General features: G+C 61.5%; 2 protein-coding genes across 10 annotated transcripts in view; one reads left to right on the plus strand and one right to left on the minus strand.

Annotated features, from left to right (window-relative positions):
• LOC119089814 (low-density lipoprotein receptor-related protein 2-like) overlaps window positions 1–9,763 on the plus strand; it is a 37,096-nt gene extending 27,333 nt beyond the window's left edge. Inside the window, 12 exon segments of the mRNA XM_037212631.1 lie at window positions 57–208; window positions 760–872; window positions 1,736–1,882; window positions 2,666–2,799; window positions 3,200–3,373; window positions 3,861–4,001; window positions 4,415–4,535; window positions 5,202–5,371; window positions 5,650–5,741; window positions 6,427–6,532; window positions 6,835–6,952; window positions 9,474–9,763. Coding sequence (XP_037068526.1) covers window positions 57–208; window positions 760–872; window positions 1,736–1,882; window positions 2,666–2,799; window positions 3,200–3,373; window positions 3,861–4,001; window positions 4,415–4,535; window positions 5,202–5,371; window positions 5,650–5,741; window positions 6,427–6,532; window positions 6,835–6,952; window positions 9,474–9,649 — 1,644 coding nt within the window. The 3' untranslated portion in view covers window positions 9,650–9,763.
• A 4,550-nt stretch (window positions 9,764–14,313) lies between these two features.
• The window catches only part of kcc (solute carrier family 12 member kcc), a 95,064-nt gene continuing 85,797 nt past the window's right edge, over window positions 14,314–23,580 (minus strand). For 4 of the 9 annotated variants that reach the window (XM_037213393.1, XM_037213388.1, XM_037213385.1 and 1 more), the window contains 8 exons: window positions 22,928–23,143; window positions 22,243–22,245; window positions 20,948–21,055; window positions 20,259–20,324; window positions 17,782–17,898; window positions 15,629–15,747; window positions 15,104–15,243; window positions 14,314–14,597 (listed from right to left, as the gene is read on the minus strand). In XM_037213393.1, coding sequence (XP_037069288.1) covers window positions 14,506–14,597; window positions 15,104–15,243; window positions 15,629–15,747; window positions 17,782–17,898; window positions 20,259–20,324; window positions 20,948–21,055; window positions 22,243–22,245; window positions 22,928–23,143 — 861 coding nt within the window. In that variant the 3' untranslated portion in view covers window positions 14,314–14,505. Of the gene's footprint in view, window positions 14,598–15,103; window positions 15,244–15,628; window positions 15,748–17,781; window positions 17,899–19,664; window positions 19,704–20,258; window positions 20,325–20,947; window positions 21,056–22,242; window positions 22,246–22,927; window positions 23,144–23,580 lie in introns of all 9 variants that reach the window. The other 5 variants (XM_037213389.1, XM_037213390.1, XM_037213387.1 and 2 more) reach the window with 5 other exon arrangements.

A 23,580-nucleotide genomic window follows, 5' to 3' on the forward strand; every position in this document is an offset into this window, starting at 1 on the left:
GCCTTCGCGTCGGCCGCGTCGCGTACGATCCGTGACGCGGTGCCCTGTGACACCAGGATGGTCTGACGGGAGTGTGCCGCGCCTTCGCTGCCATCACCCTGCTCTACTCCACCGGCCCGGAGATCCGCGGCTTTGAGCCGGCCGAGAGTCGCTCCCTGGATGTGATCCGAGGAGAGTCGCGAGTCGAGGCTGTCGACTATCATCCCAGGTGGGTACCGCTGGTGGCTTGCCGAGTCGGGTCCCGGTGTCTCGTTGAGTCAGCTCCTGGTGTTGTGCTGGGTCGGACCTCCTGGTGCCCGCTGTTCTAGCTCCCGGTGTACCCCTGTGCCTGCTCCTGGTATCCGGCTGAGTCAGTTCCTGGTATCGGGCGAGTCAGCCCCTGATACCTATTGAGTCGAGTTCTCGCGATCTCCTTTGAGGGAAATAGGTTTCCTTGTTCCCCGGTAGCAGATTTCCTTTCCGGTGTCATTCGGTGAGACTTCCCGGCGTGCTGAAGAGCTTAATCGTTCTGACGGTTCTGTTCGAAAAGAAACTTGTATGTGGATTTTTATTTCCATCCATGCTTGGCTTGGAAGATTGTGTTCACTCGACTAAATTTTTGTTTTTATGATCAAAATATGTGCTCTAAAACCCTTCCATCATCAGTAAATGTGCTATGTTCTGAAAAATTGTTTTGGAAGGGTTTCGAGCGCCTTTACATGGTGAGATGCTCTAAGACTTGCTCATGCTGACGTCCTCTGAGAATAATTTATTTGACAGCAAACACATGGTGTTCTGGACGGACTCGTTCGAGAAGGCCATCAAGCGCTCCTACATCCCCGGCGACAAGGCTGATGCCAAAATCGGCTTTGCTCAAGATCTACAAATCAAGAGTAAGTGATGGGCTTATGGTTTGCAGTTCGCATGGTCCTACTCCAGCGTACCGTTCTAATGCCTTCATGTCATCATGGTTGCATCTGGATTTGTACACTAACGCATAAACATAATTACATCTGTTCGCCTGCCCTGCTGGCTGGTGACGATGTTACTCCTGTCAAATGCTCTGAATGTGTACGGTGCTGCGCGTGCTCAGACAATACTCTCCATGTTCCGGTAACCAACCGAAGCCCGCCTTCCCACTGCGAACAGCCTGGGGCAGTGAGTACTCTTTGGGGCCCACTTTAATTGTGCACAGAGTGTTGCACGTGTGGCGGCCGTGTCCTCTAGAGCCACCGCTGCTTTCGCCAAAGTCACGAGTCTCTTCGTACCGTCCTACTCCGCTTGTTACCTCCATCGTGCATAGATGGACAGCGCATCCTTTGAAGCTTGAACGGCCCCGAGCCTCGCTGTGGAAGCACATCACTGCGACATGCAAAATGCACGTATTTCTTGCGAAATCCAACCGCACCCCTCGTGGTAGGAATTCGCCCGTTTGTTGTGTGTTGTGCCGGAATGTCATGAGGTAGTAGACCAGGTGCATGACATTGTATGCACGGCCACACAGCGCGTTTTCTCATGCCATTGTACGTTGAACGTTTTTAACGGCACACTCCTGACGTCATGACGTGAAACAGGCCGTCCCTGCGGATGCCTCTGACCGTGTCACCGGCTCTGATCACGTGCCTCCTCTGCGCTGCCGCGGCGATGCTGACCAGCACGGCCCGATGAGTGGCGAGCGGGCGCCCTGCTTCGCCGGCGCCGTCCGCTCTCGGCGCCGTCCGCTGTCTCTGTCCTAACGCCGTCCCGCGCCGGCCAGGCAACGCCAAGCCATCGGGCATCGCGGTGGACTGGATCGCCAACAACCTGTACTGGACCCAGGTGGACCGGTCGGGCAACAAGCCGCGCGGCGCCGTCGTCGCGGCCACCACCGACGGGCGCTACAAGCGCTCGCTCATTGCCACCGGTAAGGGCGCGCCGCCGGAAGTGTCAGGCCGATGCTGGAACTGGCAGCGGTGCCCCCCCCCCCCCCTGCACTGTTGAGCCGGCACTGGGGCTCCCTTACGCTGCCGAGTCGCCCTCATTCCCGTTCCCATGCCTCCGTCTCCGCCGCCTCCCTCCCCTCCACCTTTCTGTCTCTCCCGCCTCCCTCCTCTCCTCCCCGCTCTCTCCTCCCTTTCCACCTCATTCTTCTTATCCTGTGTCCCTCTCCCCGCCTCCCTCTTCCCCTCCTTCCTCTTCGCCTGTCTCTCCCCCTCTCCTCTCTCCCCGCCTCCCCCTCCCCACCCCCTGTTCCCCGCCGTCTTCTCCCCCTCTTCCCTTCCCCTCTCCCCATTCCCCGCCTTCCTTGAGCCCCGCCTGCCCGCTGGACTGGCTGCTCCAGCTTGATAGGTGGGGTGATAATTTGGGGACTGGAAATTATTGGAGGCGTGTTGTCGATAACCGATGGGTTAGACGATAAAGCCACCTGATAATATCACGATCCAAATGGCTTTTACCCCAGGGGAGGATATAAGGATTTCCCCTACGCTCGGTGCCTATTTGTGACGCACTTGTGTCCCTGCCTGTCATCTGTAGCCCTCAGGTTAGCGCACGCTGAATCTGCTGTTGTAAGCCGCAGTTGGCGATCCAGCTGTGGTCGCAGTTCCGCGCGAGGCGCCTCCCCCGCTGGACTCACGGCATGGCCGAAGCTGGGTCGCGCCTGCCGTCATTGAGCCCCCCCCCCCCCCCCTCCTTTTCCTGCCGCCAGGTCTGGAAGAGCCAGTCTCGGTGGCCGTCGACCCGGAGCACGGCATCATGTTCTGGACGGACGTCGGCAGCATTCCCAAGATCGAGTCGTCCTGGATGGACGGCAGCAAGCGCCGGCTGCTCGTCAGTGACAAGGTAAGCGCGCCGCCGGCCCGGACCGGACCGCGGCGGGCGCCGCCGGCGAGACACTCACCTACGTCAGACTGGAATGCCTGCATTGACGCTACTCAAGCGACCTGACCCTTCTCCCAAATGAAGTACACTTGTTTAAGTTGCTTAATGTGAAAGGGATATGTAATAGCCGAGACTAAAATGATGGCGTAATAAAAGCTCACTAAATAAAATAGAAGCTCACTTAATAAAATAAAAGCTCACTTAAATGGTGAGCTTCGGTCTGCCACGCCGAAGCGCAGTGTGGTGGAATAATTGTACCGCTAGTAGTGGTGGAATACGTGTACCGTTAGTGGACGTCGATGTGCGTTCGGCGGGTTGTGAGATGGCGTCCCTCCACACCGGGCCCGTGTCGCGCGCGCAGGTGGAGCACCCGACCGGCCTGACCATCGACTTCGCCATGGGGCACACGGTCTACTGGGCGGACACCAAGCTGAACATGGTGGAGGCGATGCGGGAGGACGGCTCGCGGCGTCGCACCATCATCTCGGGCGACAGCCTGCAGCACCCGTTCTCGCTGGACGTCTTCGAGAGCTCGGTTAGTGCAGCCCGGCCCGGCTCGGCGAGCGCTAACATTGCTCAGGCGGCGGGCGCGGTTGATGGCTACAATCGTGGCTCTGTGATCAGTGCCAGTAATGGGGTGGAATGTGACATCGTTTCAGTGATGGGGAGATAAGTGATTGTGGTCTTTGGTAGTCTAATCGATAGCAAGTTGTCATTTAACATCGGCTGCTTTGGCATGTCTGCTTTAGTTTCTTCACATCACATCGAAACTGGCAACGGACAACTTTAATTCATAACATCATGCTACGGATGCCGGACGTATCCGTTCAGCTGGCAGAGTTATGCGCACAACCAGCAAAGATATGCGTCGCGCTACAGCGCCTGGCGTGACGCAGATCTGCTCATTGGCCTGCACGCAGCAGGGTCTCCGCCATCGGGGCGTGCGTGGCGCTCAGGCCGCTGTGTGACCGACCGTGTCTCCGTCAGATGTATCAGACCTGACCTGACCGTGTGCCCCGCAGGTGTACTGGGTAACCCGGGACTCGGGCGACATCTTCAGCCAGGACAAGTTCGGCCGCGGCGTGCCCGTGAAGGTCAAGGGGGATCTGGCCAACCCGACCAGCATCCGGGTGCTGCAGCCATACCGATACAACACGACTGTGGTCAGTGTGGACCGCTGGCCGGTCATGACCGCGGCTCTGCCGGGCGAGGCAGCGCTTGTGCCGACGTGGGCAGGTGTCAGATCGTTTCCAGATCAGTGACGCCACGGCTTTTGCACCTCGAAAACCACGCTCGTAGTCGGATGCCTGTGTTGACCGCCTCTGTCCGTTTGTGGTGCACGCTATGCCATACATCCTCGGAGCAGTTTGTAAGCTGGCTACGCATGTGTGCGCATCGTGCCTTCCTGCAGAACACCGATGCGTTCTGAAACCGACGCTGGGACGTCGAGCCTGGCAGTAGATGAGCTGCCGACCAGATGTGTGTGCCACTCGACGCTGCCCGTTGTGCCGGGCTCTGCCTCGAGTCCGACGGCGGTGGACGGTCCGAGCTGACAAACTTGGTGTGCCCTGCGCAGGAGAACCGGTGCTTCCAGAGCCCGTGTTCCCACCTGTGTCTGCTGATCCCGGGCGGCTACCGCTGCTACTGCCCGGACAACACCCAGCTTAGGGACAGCTCCGGCCGCAACTGCAACGCCGGTCAGTGCTCGCTGGCCGTCCACTGGCGCCGTCCGACTACGCCGCCGGGCCGCAGCGCCGCGCCGCTGGGACACAGCGCCGCGCCGCTGGGACACAGCGTCGCGCCACTGGGACACAGCGCCGCGCCTCTGGGACACAGCGCCGCGCCTCTGGGACGCAGCGCCGCGCCGCTGGGACACAGCGCCGCGCCTCTGGGACACAGCGCCGCGCTTCTGGGACGCAGCGCCACGCCGCTGGGACGCAGCGCAGCGCCGCTGGGACACAGCGTGGCGCCGCCGGGACGCAGCACCGTACTGCGGGAGGCGCGCTCGCTTTCTCGGCGGGCTCTGTCGGTGTTTGCGTAACAGGGCGCGGCGCGAGAACATACGTGGTGAAATGACGGTGACTTTACGATTGCTCTGTTGCTGGTAATGCCTCCATGTTCACATGCTTAATCCACGCTTAATCCACGTCTTATTTTCTCGTAAACGGACGCGCTTACGCACACAGGCGATGACGCGACTACCCCGGAGTGTAAGGCGTTGACTGAGGTGTCTGCGTTCGTGCGCGGACTGATGAATGCACGCACGTGTGCCAGGTGTATACAGCGTGTCTCAGCTCCGTGTCTGTGTGCCTGGTCTGCCCGCCCCTGCGTGGTCTGAAGGCCGTGGTCCCGTCTGTGCGCAGCTCTGGAGGCGGAGCGGCCGCGGCCGCTGGTCTGCCGCTGCCAGAACGGCGGCGTCTGCGTCGTGCCCGACGGCTCGTTCGATGAGCCGAGCTGCGAGTGCGTCGACCAGTACAGCGGGCCCCAGTGCGACACCTTCGTGGCCAGGAAGCGCGTGCAGAAGGCCGGAGGGGTGAGCCGATCCGTCGCCGACCGCTGGCGGCTGAGCCACCCTGCTCGCCAGTGGATGTCCCTTCAGCGACAGCCTTTTCGTGAGGCGATGCCTTCTCTGCGCCGTTCACCGTTGCGCTCAACCCAAATCGGTGCAGCTCTCTATGATCCGGTCTGGTGGCTGTGGCAGCCATGAGTTATGATCTCACACTGCTGTGAAGCATATTTGTCAATGCGCGCTCAGTTTCCTCGCGGCACACGACGGGAGCAGGCACGAGTGCTGATGGGCGCGTGTTTCAGACGAACCCCGCCGCCATCATCATCCCGGTGCTGCTTATCCTGCTGCTGGTCGGAGCTGTCGCCGGCTATATGTTTGTCAAGCGACGCGGAGGGTGAGTGGCTTTGACCGCCTAATGGCCGAGGCGTGGCTCATTGTCTTGGTCTATCAGTCTATGAGACGTGTGCCTTTGTGAGTACCCGGGTGATGCCGGCATTGTATTGACAGCAGCAGCCGTGGCATTACCGTCATAACGCGCTTGGAAATGAGGCGGGAGCTATCGGATCTCGGCCTTTGCTTCATGCTGTTGGCTATGAGCATCTCTCAGGTTGTGTTCTGTATCGGTGCTTATGTCTTGCGCTGCTTATTCTGTCAAAAGTACGAAAATGCGTGAACTGGCTCCGGCAGGCGCCCGTGTATGTCGCGTGAGGGTCCTTCTCAGGCCACGTACTCAGATCATATCGGAGGCTTCGGACCAGCTGAAACTTAACAATACCCGCGCCGAAGTCTCATCACTGGACCGAGACCACGGCCCCAGACCGGAATCTGCCCAAGCGTCGAGATCACCGTCCTGGACGAGGTCATGATCCGGGCGCCGTGATCCCTTGCCGACGTCGTGATCCGGGACTGAACTCTGGCCGTGGGGTGGAGGCGAGGCGCCAGGTGGTGGGCTGTGCGGCCGCTGCCACCTGCAGCGCCCGCCGGCTCACCGGGCGCCGGTCCGCCGCCGAGGCCCAGGCCTGTCCGCGAGGCTGCCGCGCGGCCGTGCGTCGCTTACAGCCGCCGCCCGTTTGTTGCAGGGTGAAGACGGTGACCGGCGGCCTGCCCGGCTCCACCAGCGTGTCGTTCCGGCCGGGCACCAACGTCGAATTCGGCGCCAATGGCGGCGGCGGCGCGGCCGAGGCGGTGCGTACCGGCGGCGCGCGGCTCGTGGGTGCCGGTGGCTCGCCACCCCTTCCCCTCCCCCCGCTCGTCAGCGACACGTGTCCGTTAAGCCGTCGGCCGTTCTCGCGGCCTATACGGAGCCCGCCCCGCACTATCACAGCGAATCCTGCTATTTGGATGCAACAGGGCGTATAGCGCGTGGGTATGTGCGCATATCTCTGGTAGCTTGATAAGTAAATCCCCTTGGAGTGATTGTTGTCATGGTTGGTCGCTGATGGCAATATGACGCTTGAGTGACGGCTGACGATCCTACCCTCGCGCAGCCCATGGATGCCGGCATTGATCTGGTCGGCGTCGACAGCAAGACGAGAAACTTCAGCAATCCCATGTACGACACGATGGGCAACATAGAGGCCCACGCCGATCAGGCGGCGTCAGCAGGTAATATCTTCGATGCACTGCTTCACCAACAGACTCGGTGGCAGGCGCGCGGCCCATTCCGCGTACGTGCCATTTGTTATGAACTTGTTTTGAGCCGATCGGTAAATAATGTCATGGTTCGAGTCAGGTCAGCAGAAAGGCAGCCTTCGTGTGCACGGGGCTTTTTAAAAGATGACTCCATCTCCAGCAATGACGCAAGCGGAGGACAGGGGCAGGACGAGGACACGTGCTCCTCCCCTTAGGTTCCGAGGTGCCCTTCGCTTCTCCCGGGACCTGCGATTAAGGGCTCGATTTTAGGGGCCCGAACGGCCCGAAAGGCCGGCCGGAGGTCGTGCTCAGGGGCCACGGTCCACAAGGGCGGGCGCTCTAATGCTAGCCAGAGGGCCGCGCGCGATGATCAGGGGCCTCCTGATCCGATACCGGCTCATGTGTCGGTAAGACACCTTCAGTAACACTTCGTCGGCTCCGCGTCGGTATAAGCCTTAGGGGCTCATTGTCCAAGCAGGGTTAAAGCTGGAGCCAGAGATTTACACTGGTCGGAGCCCCAACGTCTGTCAGGGCCCCACACCGCCTAACGGGGGCCCTCCGTTAGCAAGAGGCCCCGAGTCGGCCATGTGCAGTGTTCGAGGGTACTCGAAGAGCGTGGAGAGCCCGCCAGGACCTGCGCTCAAGGGCCCGACTGGAGGGCTTAGGGCACAAAGGGCTGGTCAGGGTCCTATTCAGAGACCCCGGTGGAAAAAAGCAGTCAGAGAGCTCCTTGCACCGATTGGGGGCCCCTGAGTCGAGGTCGATATGGGCTTATATGTCAGCCAGGCACCATCAGCACCGCACAGTCGGTTTCGTGTCGGTACGAGCTTGAGGACCCACTTCCCAACCACGTACATAGCCGGGGCCATCGATTTACACTGGTCAGGCCCCTGTACCTGTCAGGGGCCCTCTGTGCCTGACAGACGGTCCTGTGTTCGCAAGGAGCCCCGAGCCGACCAAGGGCAGCGTTCGATGAGCCCCGGAGAGGTTCCCGGGCGGCCCACCGATAGCGACGATCGAGGGCCCGGTTGGGAGGGTATAAGGGCCCGAAGGACTGACTGTAGTTCGCATAAAGAATCGCGGCCCGTAGGGTCGTGGCATGAAATATCAGTTAGAACTTTTCCAGCACCGTTGAAGGCATCCCTGAGACAATGCGGGTGTCTTAAACGGCTTAAACGGCTTGTCTTAAACGGCTGGAGACCACCAGCGTCGAACAGTTGGCTACCGAGGGTGGGGTTGGGGGTGGGGGCATTTCCCCAGCAGGAACAAGACCTGAGGCTACGATTTGCATTGGTCTGGGCCCTTGATACAGTGGTTGGGCCCCTGTGTCGATAACGAGCCTGCAGCGCCTAATGGGGAGTCCTGTGCCGGCAAGTAGCCCCAGGCGGCCAGTAGCTGTACTGGCAAGGATCCGAAGAGGGGCCCGAAGGGCCCCTCGGGACCATAGGTCAAGAGCCCGATGGGACTCGGACCCGGCTGCTCATCCGTGGTGCCGATACCTAAGATATCAAAAGGAGGCTTCTATTAAGGACCTCATAAGAAGGATCTCTATCCCTTTTATATAGGGCCTCGACACGGAGTCAAGCAGTCGACTTCATGTCCGTTTGAGCCCTTGGACATATTTTACAAGCTGGAACAAGGCCGAGTCCGAGATTTGCAATGATCAGGGTTCCTGACATAGTGTGTGGCTCCTGTGTCGGTCAGGAGCCACAGTGCCTATCAGGGTTCGGTGGCGTAACTGGCCCTGAATTGGCCAGGAGCGGTGTTTGAGAGGGCCTGATGAGGGTCCGAAGGGTCTTTCAAGACCAAATTTCAACGGCCCGATTGGAGGGCTGAAGAACAAGAAGGGCTGGCTGTAGGCCATTCTACGAAGAAGCGTATGAAACGCATGAGAAAGAAGCATTATTTCTTCAGTTGTTGACTGAACAATTCAGGCATAATTGATCTCGCGGTAGCCTCCCGCTTCCATTTCATTTATGGAAGATAAGACAAAGGAAAAGAAAAGCAAAACATGCTCTCGTTGACAAATATATCGTTCCGATGATTTCGTCGTGTTGGGGGCCCTTTATCAACGCTGCGTGCTCCGTTGCCAAGGCTCTGGCTGTGACCCTGATCTCCAGTGACCATCCCCAGTGACTAAACGACGGTCTGTGCGTGCCACCACATGAGCTATGAAGGGTTAATACAAAATGGCGGCTACTCAGAGTCATTCTGCCACCACCTGGCGCGGATCTGCCTAGCAGAGGTCCCCGTTTCTATGCATTGTCTGCTCCCATTCACACACAACGCAACGGTGTCCTGTTCCCACTCAATCGCTGGGTGCTACTGCTGGGCGCTGATCCAAACCCACGCGGCGTAACTCTCCGTCGTACCAGCGCTGCGAGCTTGAAAACTTGACGTCGATGCCTGCAAGCAGACGCCAGTTTCACCGTTCAGTACCATTGGGTGTTGACCCATCGTGACGGCCGTGTATGACCTGCGCTGTCGCCGCCAGGCGTGTACGAGGTACCGACGGAGATGAAACCGGACGCGGCCGTGCTCGCGCCCTCGAGCGTCGTCCACCAGTCGGCCGCCGTTCCGATGGCGCGCACCCGCGAGACCAAGCCGGCCACCTTTGACTCCGGCAAAGATACTCAGCAGCTAGTGGAGGACGACGAGTACGACTGCTAGTGACATCTCCCGACGGGGCGCTGAACTTGAGCTGGTGCTGCGCGCCGACAGGCGAACGGACTGTGAGCTCGCCTGTTCGGTGGAGAGCGTGCGACGCGGCAGGCGGGGCGCGCGCCGCGGCCATTCCTGCCGCCCCAGCACGGCGCCCGCCAAGGTCAAGGTTGAACCCGGACTGCGGCGGGCACTGCGGGCCATGACTGGGGCGGAGCTGACCCCGTCGGCGCCCGCTCGTTGGCCCAGTGCAGACTGGGGGCGATAGTTTGCCAGATGGCGAAGATAGTTTGCCAGATTGCGAATCCCGCCAATGGCCTTATCCACGCACTGTTATTGGCGCCCTTGGCCGCGGCGTGGTCGGCCAAGAGACAATGAGCTGCCAACTGTTTTGCACGAAGGTTGGTACGATGTCGTAATTCCGCCGCAGGCACCTTATGTTGAGGTGGACTAAATAGGTCACCAGTGCGATGGCACCACTGCGATCCTGGAACACTTCTTACGTCTCGAGGGCAGCCTGGGCGGCTCCACGTTTCTGCGTTGTTGACATCTGCATTGCTTTCGATCTCATCAACGCATTCTTGTGTTTGTACGACTTTTTTAACATGAATGATGGCTGTACAGTTTTGGTCTTTGTACAGTGGTGGCTGCCTCATTTTAACCGCCTAAGACGTCAACTTTGCTGCTGCTCTGAAAGAAGAACCTGGGCCGGCTGGGCGCTTTTCCCCAGCTGCGCCTGCGTCACATTGAGGCGGCTAGCGCGCGTGGGAACAAAGCAATGCCGGAACCGTGGCCGACGCCGGCCAAGAGTGTGGTGAACAGAACCGGTGATGACTCCGTCCACTCCCGACGACAGCAGGTCGTAGGAGCTGCGATGAATCCGTCCACTGTTGCGGGCACGTCCGATACATTTCCAAGGACTTGCTGGCGCCTGCGTTGCAGCGTCTGGGTGTCGTGCGAGGGTCTATGTTCACCAGGTACACAGATAATATAATGAGTTGTTTTCATTGGCTAAAACGTGTTGGCTCCAATACAAGTGGTGATGTCGAACGCAGGGGGTGGTTGAATAGCGTGTGTATGTGCCTGCTCGCAGCTGCTCCGTCCCAGCCGATCCGATCGTTTTACATCACCGGCAGCCGATACGCGAAAGTTGGGTGTGGTTCAGTGACATAGGCCGATTGTACTTGGGACAACTCACGGCCACTTGGCACTATGGACACATTGGTTTATCGAAGTTGATGAGGAGTGAATGGAATCCTGCTGCATAGCGTGTATTGATGCTTTTTAAATGAGAAACACAATATAGACATTGAATACGATGCTAGCTTTCACTGCTTCGCTTTGACATAGCGAGCGCCCTGTCAGTCTCATTTGTCATGAAGATCTGAACGAACCGCCACTGGTGTGATCACGTGATCTGGGCACGAGAATGAATCTTTGTCAGATGACCAGAGTTCAGCACGCGTCTAAAAGGACGCATGGCAGGATTCCGAAGTTTATTAAATTGGTGAGTTCCTCCCGATGTCGGCAACGAGTGACCTTCCGCGTCTGCTTGTGCAAGTGAATACTGATCACGCGGTCGCGGGATTCGTCGCAGTGGAATGGCTGGCGAAGACAGGGCGCGGATCTCCGCTGACCTCTGACTTCTGCGTGGCCGGGTCATCTGGCGCTGGGAGCAGCGGCAGTTCCCGGCCACTCGGCCGCGCCTGCCGCTGCCTGTCCTGCCCAGACTGGCCAGCTGCTCCGACCGCACCCCTTCCGTCAGTGACTGCATCTAGCTGAGACCTCTCAGTTCTCATCTGACCCGAAGGACGCGCTTGCGCATGCGCGTGTTTCTTAATTCCACTCGCGGTACCTTCGATTGAATTCTTCCCGCGGTACCTTCCCAGCCGCTCGCACCTTTTCGAACGAATGTTTATTTTCGGAGAAACACAGAGTACATCGATAGGGGAAACAAGGAAGGCACTTGACTAATGAGACGCACAGATAACGGCTAAGCACATCCAGCGTTGGTCTCCTAGGGACGGCCGGGTACGATGATGGGGCAGAGCGACGCGCGGTCGAGCCCGTCCGACGCGACGCCGCCCCGACCCCGTCCTCGCTGACGGCGCCCCGAGGAGGGCGACCGGGGCGGCGGCGGCCGGCGCGGGGCGCCGCCGCGCGCCGCCGCCCGACAGCCACTACTCGAGACAGCCTACAGCGGTCCACGGCGACCCTACGACGGCCGACGACGACCAGTGAGCATGGACGGGATGAAGATGAGACAGTTCCCAGACGAGCTAACCTATACGACACGGGTGGTCATGCGGTGAGTGAGCTATACTGGGCGGCGCAAGCGGGGCCCGGCCGAAAGCCGGCCGGCCTCGCGCCGGCTCGACGCGGCGCGGACGGGCCGGCCGGCAGACAACACGCGCCGCGGCTCCATACGACAGGGCCCCACGACACGCCACCTAATGGGAAACGTGGTCCAACAACCGGCTACGGCGCCGCAGCTGTCCAGCGGGCCGGACGCCTCCCGGGCCGTGCAGCTCGGGGCGATGCCAACGCGCCGAGGACGCGCTTCCCGCAAAGGGGGTCAGTCATGCTGATCTCTGGTGGCGTTGGCGCCAGTCGCCACCAGCAGTTTGGCGATCCCGGGACAAGGGGCACTCAAATGACGAACGATGCCCACGTGCGCGCGGTATGTGCGTGCTGCACAAAGTGGCGCAGTTTCAAAGGGATCCAAGCTCGCTTCCAACTTCCAAGTCTGCAGATTCCTATGAATGCAGCAATATAGGGTGTGAGATGTGGGTTGAGTGAGTGACTTAGTGGGTACGCTCACATGATACGATATCCGTCCACTTGACCCCTGCTACGACGCACATCTGCATCCTTATTGCAAGCTTGAAGCTACGTAATTTTCGACGGGCAAAGCCAGCAGCGGAGGCGCCCTTCACGCATCACACACACCATCGTCTATAATTCATTATCTGAAGCGAACAACATTAGAAGCTCGGCATTCGCTAACAAGAGCGAGCTGACTCAAGAAGGCTACACACCGCGGGAAAATAAACTGCTCCACTGTCAACAATAGCACAACACTACTGGACTGCAGTTGAAAGCTCATGGTCCCCTAATCGACTACATCTCGCAGAGAAGGAGATTTACCATCTGCGCCACTCAGCCTTACCATTCCTACCTGAACCGCGCGTGCCTAATTTACCATCAGCGTTCCCGCTGAGCGCGGCGACTTTGTACGAGACCGCGCGCGCGTGCATCGGCCCGGGCGTTTAACGCCGGGGCTCGCTGCCCCTGAGCCCCCGCGGCGCGGCCCCACCACGGATGAGCAAAGATCACAGACACAGAAAACTGGGCGCTACGCATTCGGCACGCCAAGGGGTCATGCAAGAGGCCTGCCAGTCAACACTCACGTGCATCAGGCCACTCGGGGAGGGGGGGGGGGGGGGCGGGGGAGGTGTACACTGGGAGCACACTATTCCGATATCCGAATCACGTCTCAGGCACGCCCTCTCCACAAAACAAAGCTCTGCAGTCTCACTGAAGGTCCATGGAGCCAAGGTATAGTTCTGCCAGCGCTGCCATTGCTGTAACATGCCTTCCCAGGGTGGCGCTGGCACACCGGCCCCCGGCTGCAAGCCGGTGTAAACCCTAGCCACGTACGTCGCGCGACTAAAGGGGCCGCCCCTGCCACGTACGCCTACCGCGAAGCGGCACTGCCGGCCGCACCGGCGGGAGCGGGGCGCAATGCGTCGAAACTCGGCATGCGCCGCACGCCTTTGACCTGGTCTACCTGTGGGAAGAACGGGCGACGCGGGAGAGAACTCCAGTCCCCCGGTCGTGAGACATCCCCGCTGCTCACTGGTGGGGGTGGAGGGAGGGGGGCTTTCCACGAGCTCAGTCGGGCCCACCTGACCACTGCATGGGTCAACCATGACGCAAAATCGCCAGCGACCGGACAAGCACAAGCCATTCCGTGCAGCACCAACAACAACGCGGAGCATAACGCATAAATAAACAGAAGAGACGGTCTCTACGACTTTATTGGAAAATATGCCAAAACGAATGAGAACAATTAATCATAAAATTGACAACGAATACTAATAAAACATGCGGCAGAAACAACAACTAGAAGGGCAGGGCCGATGGACCCATAAAAAGAGAAGCACAACCACGGCTCTGGTGAGTGTCCACCCGCACATGTGACCTTTCAATGATAACGATCTGATGCGTGAGATGCTATTAATTAAAGCTGCTCAAGCCATTCTAAACAAGCAATAAATAATCGATAAAATAAACTAACCAAAAACGTGACAATTTCACGGCATTAAAAGCCTGCACTCCAGCTAATCGCTTCCATGACCCACCCGCGCCGACTGGAAAGGCGGCGGCGGCGGCGGCGGCGGCGGCGGCGGCGGGGCACGCGCCGCCTCTCCGACGCGGCTCGTCGCCCTCTGTCACCCGTAACAGGCGTCGCTCGACGCTCCGCCGGTTCACCGCCGGAGGGCGCGCGGACCGCCACGCCTTCCCCGTTTGACACATGGCGTGCTGCCACAGCCGCGCAGGGCTGCCGCATTGCATGGTGGGCACTGCACACGAGAGGGGCGCGCCCGGCGCGGAGCTCGCGCCGGGGCGGAGCTCGCGGCGGCGCGCCCGCCCACCGCCAACAGACAACAGGTAAGCTCGCTCGCGTGCGGCGCTCGCAGTGGCGCCCCCTTCACCGGCGGCGGTGTCTCACACAGGGGACACCAATAAATAGTATAAATACGCCGGCGGCGGCGCGCGGCGTCGGTCGGCGGCCGGCGGCCGGCGGCGGTCCGGCGCCGTGGACTCTGGAGTTCGACTCCGGGCCGGCCGCACCGGCGGCTCTACGAGTAGATGGTGATGACCTCCCGGCCGCCGCCCCGCACCATCAGCACCCGGTCCAGGCCTTCCGTCAGCACCTCCAGGAACTCCATGTCTGCACGCGCGACGGTCAAGGAAACGTCCAGAAGTGGCGCGGCACGGACAGCATAGCACGGCACGCTCGCGTAGCAGTGGAGCTTGCCGGGCCAGACGCCACTGGAGTGGCAATGCCATTCAAATGCTGGGTCGAGTTCACACGACGGACGAACGGCAACTGGTCCTAGCCGTGGATGCCACGCTTGAGCGTTCACTATCAAAAGCGTGCGTTACTTCAGCTTTCATATTCCCAGCGCGCGGAATGGATTCAGTAGCTGATGCACTCATAAACCCTCAAACATCATCATAGCTTTCATGTTCCACGCCTGGTCGACATCTCCTGCAAGCAATGATCACAAAGTCAAATCGTGGACAAGTGGCCACCTCATGAACCATCTCCACCAACCCCACTAACTTACCAACCACCTACTGCGGAAACCATACCGCCCAGAGCCATCCGCAGGACACCAACCAAACCCGGTTCGGTCCTGGAAAATCCCAGCCCTCGGCGCGACAAAAGGATACAGTTGGAGTCGTTCTTGGAGCTCTGTATCTTTGGCGGTCCGGGCAGATTGACAATAACCAGCTGGGCGTCGTGTGACTTGCTCACGATCACCTCGTTCAGCTTGACAGCGGTGTGCATCCGACGCACGTTCGCCTTGTCCCTGAAACCAGAGGGAGACGCTGTCACCAGAGCCGCGGCGGCGCGGGGAGACAGTCCTCTCGTGCCTGGGTAACCCCGCCCGCACGCTGAGGGTGGGGCCGCGCGGACGGGTGTGAGAACAGGGGGAGACGGTCCTCTCGTGCCTGGGCAACCCCGCCCGCACGCTGAGGGTGGGGCCGCGCGGATGGACATGAGAGCAGGGGGAGACGGTCCTCTCGTGCCTGGGCAACCCCGCCCGCACGCTGTGAGGACAGGACCCGGCGGACGGATACGAGAACGTCGCAAAGATATTCACACCCATGCGAATCATACGAACACCAGGATAGCCATAGCATGCCAGGGGCTGGTGGCAGTGGTCCACAGAGCCCGGCGGTTCGCAGACTCACGGCTTTATGTCGAGCAGCTTCTTGAAGCCGTCCTTGCCCGCCTCCTTGGCGGCGTCCTTCTCGTCCTTGCGCTGTGGCGACGGAGAGCGCGACGGCACCAGGTCCTCAGCGAGGTCGACCTGGGGCGTCGACCGGTCAGGTCAGGCGAGCGTGGGTCACCACACCGTCAGCGTCCGACAGTGGCCCGTCCGAAGCCAAGTTAGGTCAAGACTGGACGAGCCGCTGCTGAGGCGGCCACGCCGCAACAGCCGCTGCTCGCACCTTCCCATCGCGCTTACTGTTGATGAGCGCACGGCAGCGCCTCAATGCCAACTATCAAACGGACGCATGACAACGATATTTCAAATAAGACATCTGTAACCACGATGACGTCAAGAGATGGAGTCTGGCCACGGTCGCGGCACACACGGCTCGTCACACCATCACACGGTGCATAACGTGCGCGGCGCCGGTGCAGGGCAGCCCCTCGGTGCGCCCGACCGCCGGCGGGCTGCGTCAGACGGTGCCGCTCGGCCGGGGCCGGCCGGTCGGACCGCCGACCCGACCGGCCGCGCTGACCAGTCCACGCCACGTGCGCGGTGCGTCCGCAGGCCGGCCAGCCAGTGGGTGCGGCCCGCACCCGGCCCGGGTGCGGGGTGCCCGAGCGCGGTGGCCGGCCGCGCTGGCCGGCACAGCGTGCCAACGAAACGGCGCGAGCGGCTTACGTGTCGGACATCGGCCGGCTGGTCATGATGGTTGTAGCGTGCAATCGAGAACGACTGAAACTGACCCTAAGCGTCACGGCAGGCCCGAGTCTCGCCCGGCGCGGCACAGACGAACACGGAGCGCGAGCGGAAGCCAGGCCAGTCCCCTGCGGCTCACCCGCCCAGCACAGGTTCGCCGTAATCACGGCGGAAAATATTCCGAGAGCTCTCGAGGCGCGAGGGGCCCTGAGCTCTTCGAGTCTCGCCACAAGCTGGATGATAATGAGCACACGGACAACCTGCCCCGGTCGGCGCCCGCGGATAGCAAAGCTGATCGCGACACATGTGAAAGGACAAACGGCGCCAATCCCAGCCACCTCCAGCCCTCCCGTGACCCTAAGCACACGAGGGACTAAACACTGCACCCGATGCAACCCCTCCTCCCGGCACAGACCCTCCCTTGGAAGCGCTCCGAACCGTGACGGCAGGCGCGCGGCGGCACGTGAACGGGTGGGGCGGAGACGGCGTGCGATGCTGCGGGCCGCCGTACAGCGCGGTGGCCGTGGCAGCTGCGCCACGTACGTCGCAGGGAGGCAGAAGCGCGGCGACGGCGGCGCGGTGAGCGGACAGCCGCGCGGTGTGGACGGCGCTGGGAGCGGGCGGGCTCGGACGGCGGCGCCGGCCAGCCGGGCGAAGCGTGCGCGGGAATGGCTTTTCAGACGGACGAGGCACACTCGGAGCTTTGTTGTGTTCGTCGGGTTACTAAAAGGTCGTGTGGGCGGCTTGCCGGACAGACAAGGACATCTGCATGGACTGAATACTCAAAACGTGAATACATCTCGAAATAAGAAGTAACCATTGACGGAAGGGGCCGAGAGAGAGGCGAATGAAAGGACTGTCGAGCGCGAGTACAGCGCCCTGGAGGTGGGACGGTGAAACGACATGGACATGGGCGGACTTGCCACTGGAAGACCGACTCGGAAGTGGACGGACGAACGGGACTTGGCACGACACCCGCCTGCCCGTGCCCAGGGCAGCCAGAGGCACACGCTCGCACACGAGCACAGACAGCGAGCGAGCGGGCGGGCGGGCGAGCGGTGGAGCACGCGGCACACGGGCCGTCCGGTTCGGACTGTGAGCCTGCCTCGACTGCCAGCGCGTCAATGTCCAGCTGATCCGCCTCCTCCGCGATCCTGTCGCCGGCCGTCAGCGGCGGCATCGGCGGCGGCGGCGGCGTCACCGGCCGCGGCGGCGGCTGCGGAGTCAGCGGCGGCAGCTGCGGCGTCAACGGAGTCAGCGGCGGCTGCGGCGGCTGCGGCGTCAGCGGCGGCAGCCGCGGCGGCAGCGGCGCCGGACTGTTGGGCTGCACGGTGCGCCGCCGGCCGCCGCTCAGCGCCGCGCGCAGGCTAGCCTGCCGGCGCGGCACGGCGTGGCGCGTTAGCTGGCGGCGCGCACGCGGCGAGCTCTCACCGAGATGCCGGGCGGCTCGGCGGCCGCCTCCTCCGGCAGCACGCGCTCCAGGAAGTGCACCTTGGACGAGCGCACCGGTGAGTCGTTCTTGAAGCTCTTGTCGACGATGTCCTGCACCTGGGGACGGCCACATGCGGCCCGTGAAGAGCGAGCGAGGCGGTGCACACGATCGGACGGTGAAGACTCAGAGCCCAGCTGGCGTGAGCGTGCGCGTGATTGACAAAAACAGAAGAGGGGAGGGGAGCCAGAAGAGGGTGAGCAGGCAAGACCTTTGGAGTAAAAAAAAGTGCGTGAGGCAGAGAGCAAATTATCGACAATTAAATAGTTGTGAATGGACAAAATCGGTGGAGTGGGGGAGGGAGGAGAAAGAAGGGGAGGGAGAGGGAGAGGTAGAGGAAGAGGAAGCGGCAGTGGGAGAGGAAAGTGGGAGAGAGAGCGAGAGAGAGAGAGAGAGAGAGAGGAGAGAGAGAGAGAGAGAGAGAGAGAGAGAGAGAGAGGAGAGAGAGGAGAAGAGAGAGAGAGAGAGAGAGAGAGAGAGAGAGAGAGAGAGAGAGAGAGAGAGAGAGAGAGAGAGAGAGAGAGAGAGAGAGAGAGAGAGAGAGAGAGAGAGAGAGAGAGAGAGAGAGAGAGAGAGAGAGAGAGAGAGAGCAGAGAGAGAGAGAGAGAGAGAGAGAGAGAGAGAGAGAGAGAGAGAGAGAGAGAGAGAGATAGAGAGAGAGAGAACCAAAAAATCATGCGACATCCAGAGGCAAGTGCTATGCTATCCCGATGATTCACCCTCTAGCCGTTTTGCACTTCACCTCGCCTATCAACCACAATCCTTCCGCAAAGTTCGATTGATTGATCACTGAGAGTGTAAGGACGGCTCCACTTCCCCGGCCATGCAGCGTCCACCACAAGTTCGGTGGCGGCGGTGCCTGGACAGAAAACACTGAAACACAGCGCCACAGCACGAGCAAGGCATATCAGGGCCGCCGGCAGACGTGCCCAGTGAACGTTACCAGGTCACGGCAGCGCGGTGAAGGCATGCAGCGGCCAGGGCGGTGTCGCACCAGCTTGGCGGAGCCACCGGGCCGGCACGACAGCACGGCCGGCCGGGCCGGTGGGCGGTGCGAGGCGGGGGGGGGGGGGGGGGGTGGGGGGCGAGGCTGGGGCCGGCTCGGCCAGCGCCAGACGGCAGGCGGCGGATCGCCACTGCGCCAGCTCGGGCGTGACCCTGTGACGTCACGCGGGGGACACCGGCGCGAGCGCCGCAGCCCCGCTCGGTCTGAGACCGGCCGGGCCACGGCGGCCAGGGGCGGGGACGGTGGGCGCCGACCGCAGCCACCGCGACCAGCCCGGCCCAGACGCCTGACGACGGCCGCCAACAAAACAGCCAGCATACTGCCAATAGTAGGCTGCCGGGCACCGATGTCCCACCCAGTCTGGCCAAGACATAGGCCCCCGGGCACCTACATCAGCTCAAGATCCAGCGAAAAAATAGCGGCAGCGACTGGCGCTACGTCCATTTATGCCCACGGTGGGTATCCTTAGTGGGTCTCGGTGATATCTGGGATAGGTCGGATATATCCCATGGCAAGGCTGGTCTAAAGCGGACAGGTAGCTGCAGCAGACTGACGTTAGAGCCAGTTTAGCGCGGATAGATGCCCACGAGGCAAACATCAAATCAGGCAGACAGCGAGCAGTTAGATCAGCGCAGGATGTCATCCGATCCAGTTTAGAATGAGTACATATCCACGGAAGGTCTAGGTCCAGTCCAGTCGCGAGTGGAAAGGCATCCTGCACAGTAACTAACACTAGTCAATCCGAGCCACAACAGTTAGCTAGTTATTCCAGACAAAACACCGACAAGCCGCCCGCCGGCGGAGCCGGCGCGGAAATACCTGGGCCAGGGCCGGCCTCTCATCGAACTTAAAGCCCCGCTACGAACAGAGAGAGGAGAGAACACTGAACGACTGCGCGGTGATGAAACAGTGGGCGCCGAGGGCAGCGCAGCGCGGCCGCCTGTGGACGAGCGGGGCCGGGCACAGCTGGAAGGTCAAGCTCGGCCGGGGCGCTAGCGCCTCTACGCGAGGGTGGTGGCCGGCCTGCAGTACAGGGTCGCACTACGCCCGCCGGTGCGCGGCGCGCGCCGAGCCGTGGGTCTATGTACAGTCTGGCTGGCAGCAGTCAACTACGGGGCCGGCGGTCACCGGGCGCGGAGCGGGCGGCCGCCGCTGGGCCCGCTCCGGCCCGCCCGCCCGCAGAGCCATCGTCACCGGGCAGGGGGCACACGCCACCCACCGCGGCCACTTCAGCGGCACAGCTGACACCGAGAGCCAGGCGGTCGCCTGCACAGCTCGTGCCGATTTACGGCAATGCGTTTTATGGGCAAAGGAGACAATAGCGCAGCGGCACACTGCGGAACTCTTTGAGCGTAATAGTTCATTTCGCCGCCGGTGGATGGCTCTGCCGGCGCTGCGCACACCATCACCTACGTCCTGAACAGTGCTGATCGAGGGGCGCCGAATCTGGTCCATGTCGGCGCCCATGATGGCTTCCACCTTACGAGGGCGGCGGCGCATAGGTTAGACAGGACGCGGGAACGACCACGAGCTCACCACAGCTCGCACGCCGACGCTACAGCACGACAAAGTATCTATCCAAACGCACTACCGGGCTGGGTGGGCGATGGCACAAGCCCTCTGCTACCTACAGCTAATGGTCAAGGACCCTGCACTAATCCGGTGGTAGCACTCAAGGAACAGGCCAGTGTGGACGAAAACGTTAGTGACTTCCCAGTACCGAAAGCGTGATGCGGCGGTGCAGCAAATGTATAATTTATGTGTGAGTGTGTTAGACTACTGAAATGTGTGTTGACCATTTGAAAGCTGTCGCAATAGCAGCGCACCCCGCTTTCGCGCTTGGCCCGAGTCACCTCACCAGCATTTGCTCTCATCTTTTCATGCCTCGCTGCCAGGGATCATTGCTTTCCGCTACACCGCCTGAAACATAAATCCCCTTCGACAGGCGACGCGTCCCCACCCCGTCCCGACCAATATCTGCCCTACGTGACACGGTGCAGCCCCAGGAAGAGACGAGCGGACCGTGCCGACCCACACCGCGATGCGTGACCTCGAATCGTGCCCCGCGAGGCGGCGGCGACGCCCAGGGGCGCGTCACTCACCACCGAGTTCCGCTCCTTCCTGCTGAGCCGCATCTCCTGCAGCATCTGGTTGCGCTGCTCCATCATGAGCGTGCGCTCGTACGTGTAGGCCGAGATGTCGCTGTCGTGCTGCAACAGACGTCCAGCCGACGGGTCACATCAGGTCAGGTCAGGTCAGGTCACGACCAAAGCGAAGAGGCGGCGGGGCGCAGGTTGGGGTCAGGCATCACATGACGGACATGATGGCCAGCAACAAGGGTGGAGAGGTAAAGATAGTGGACTCAGCACCCCGACAGCGTCCTGGGGCGTCGAGGCAGGGAGGCGGGGCTATGTGCGGCTGCCGAGTGCAGCACCTCGACGCGGTCCCAGCCGACAGGAGCCCCAGCGGACAAAGAGCGCACAGGGCGCGCTCAGGTCGGACGGGCCGGTCTGGCACGCGGACCAAACAGCCCCGGAGCCAGAGTCACTGCCATGGTGAGGGGCTCCCGCAGCCATTGAATGATATTCTGTCGTAACCTCTTTGACACCTGCATCAAATGACTATGACAACCACTTTTTGCCTACCACGAATGATGGTGAATAATATAACTGTGAGGGGAAAAGCATGTAACAATGCAGGCCAGACACGCACAACATCACGTGCGCGAAGTACCCAGAATATCCCGCTGATCTCATTGAAATCCGGGCGCGGAAAACACCTGGAAGACAGGCAGTGTTCTGAGCTTTTCATACGCCGCCCGGACAGCACGACAATAATGATGGCGCCTGGCGAGCCTCAGCCGGCACCACTTCACCACACGCCTCGGCATCGCCTTCAGCTACCGGCGAGCGGACAAGCAGGACCCGAACGACAACAACCGTGCTGCGAGCGGGACGCCGCCTCTCGGCCGGAGAGCCGCGCAGAGCCGCCGCCCGCCCGGCCGGCCGGTCCTAGCCTGGGGTCAGCCTAAGCTGCCGGCGGCGGCTCGCGGGCCGCCAAACACCGCCGCGCAGGCGGCGACAGGTCGGCCAGGCTCGGGACTTTTCTATTCCGATTCAGTACGTTCTACCAAAATGACGGCATGCCATGACGTTTTGCTGCTCCGCTCGACCGACGCCCGACGCCATGCGAACGGCTAGCCTGGTCCCCGCGACCCGCCGAATGCCATGCACAGCCCCAACCGGAGCGTTCATCCGCCGACAGCGGCCAACAGCGAACGCCAGGGGTCGGGGCGGGCGGCGACACGTCCACTACGACACCGGCAAGCTACCGCACGGGCACCGGGCATGCAGCACGCGCTCCGTTCACCTGACCTGGCGGCCCCCGCCATACTCACGCCCTGCGGGTGGGGCAGAGAACAGACACGCGGTCAGTGACGGGCGCGGTCGGTCGGACGCGGCCGGCTGACACACGGCAGCACGGCGCCGCTCCGGCCGCCACACGCCAGGCAACGCTGCCGCCGTCGACGGCGGCGAACACGACACGGCAGGCGCGGTCGGTCGGCGGCGCGGCCGGCAGACGCGCGGCAGCACGGCGCCGCTCCGGCCGCCACACGCCAGGCAACGCTGCCGCCGTCGACGGCAGCGAATATGACACGGCAGGCGCCGGAGGACGGCTCAGCTACAGCTGACACAGGCCGCACTCAAGGCGCAGGATCTGGCTGTGCGTTTCGTGTTTAGCTGTGCGGTGTTGAGCGCAGGCCGTGTTTTGGTCGAGGCTTGCCTCCGGGAACCTAGGTCCATGTTGTAGTTCCTGCGCTGTTGAGTTGAGTTGGCCAGAGTCAATGTGCGCTTACGGACCACGCGGTGGCCGGTGTGCTCTAGCGGACCCAGGGACTCCTGGGAGTGACAGGCCTCTAGAAAACGTTGTAAGCGCCTTGATACTTGGAGAGAGACACTATTGTCAGGCTCGCTTGAAGTGTTGCGTGGACAATATACCATGCAGTGAATCGCGGCGGCTTACGCAACACGAAGGATACAAACGCCTGCCGCAATATAAATACCAAGACACCATGTGCTCACCATTTCTACGACGTCCACTTCTGCCTCTATTCGGAGGTGATAGAGGAACGTCTTCAGATCCTTCTTGATTTGTATGCTGTTGTCCTCCATCTGCGCTACGGTGAAGATACGCATCTTGCAGCCCTTCCAGGTGCGCGACTGCTTCAGCAGGAAGGGCAGCAGCATCAGGAGGCCACCGTCGTGTACGATCCACCAGATGTCGATGTTGCCAACCACCTGCGGAAGGGCAGGGCAATGGACGGATGAAGCACGACTTGAGACATGCCCGTGGTGCAAGCGAAGGTTACGAAAGTGCGAAGGCCGCGGCCGGCCGCGACCGCCACACCAGCGCCTCGCTCGAGAAGCGGCCGTCCCGGGCCGACGGAAGGCGGCCGGTGCCTGGCGCGCCGACTGCGGCCGTCACTCTGACGTCGAACCTGGCGATCTGACAGCCCGCCGCCCGTCAGCGGCGGGCACCGCCGCGTCCGCCGCCATACACATCAGCGGGCGCCGTCCGTCAGCGGCCGCCGCCTCACACACCAACGGCCGGCGCCGCACTGAACCGGCTCCGACCGGCCGCAGAGACGGCTGTGGTGCCGGCGTCGGACGGACGGGGCCGGACCAGCCACGGCACGGAGCTGCGTGCACCAGCCGTAGGTGGGCTAGCGCCCTTG

The sequence above is a fragment of the Pollicipes pollicipes genome, unplaced genomic scaffold (assembly GCF_011947565.3).
Source record: "Pollicipes pollicipes isolate AB1234 unplaced genomic scaffold, Ppol_2.1 Scaffold_3087;HRSCAF=3621_pilon_pilon_pilon, whole genome shotgun sequence".
In the NCBI taxonomy this organism is placed as follows: domain Eukaryota; kingdom Metazoa; phylum Arthropoda; class Thecostraca; order Pollicipedomorpha; family Pollicipedidae; genus Pollicipes; species Pollicipes pollicipes.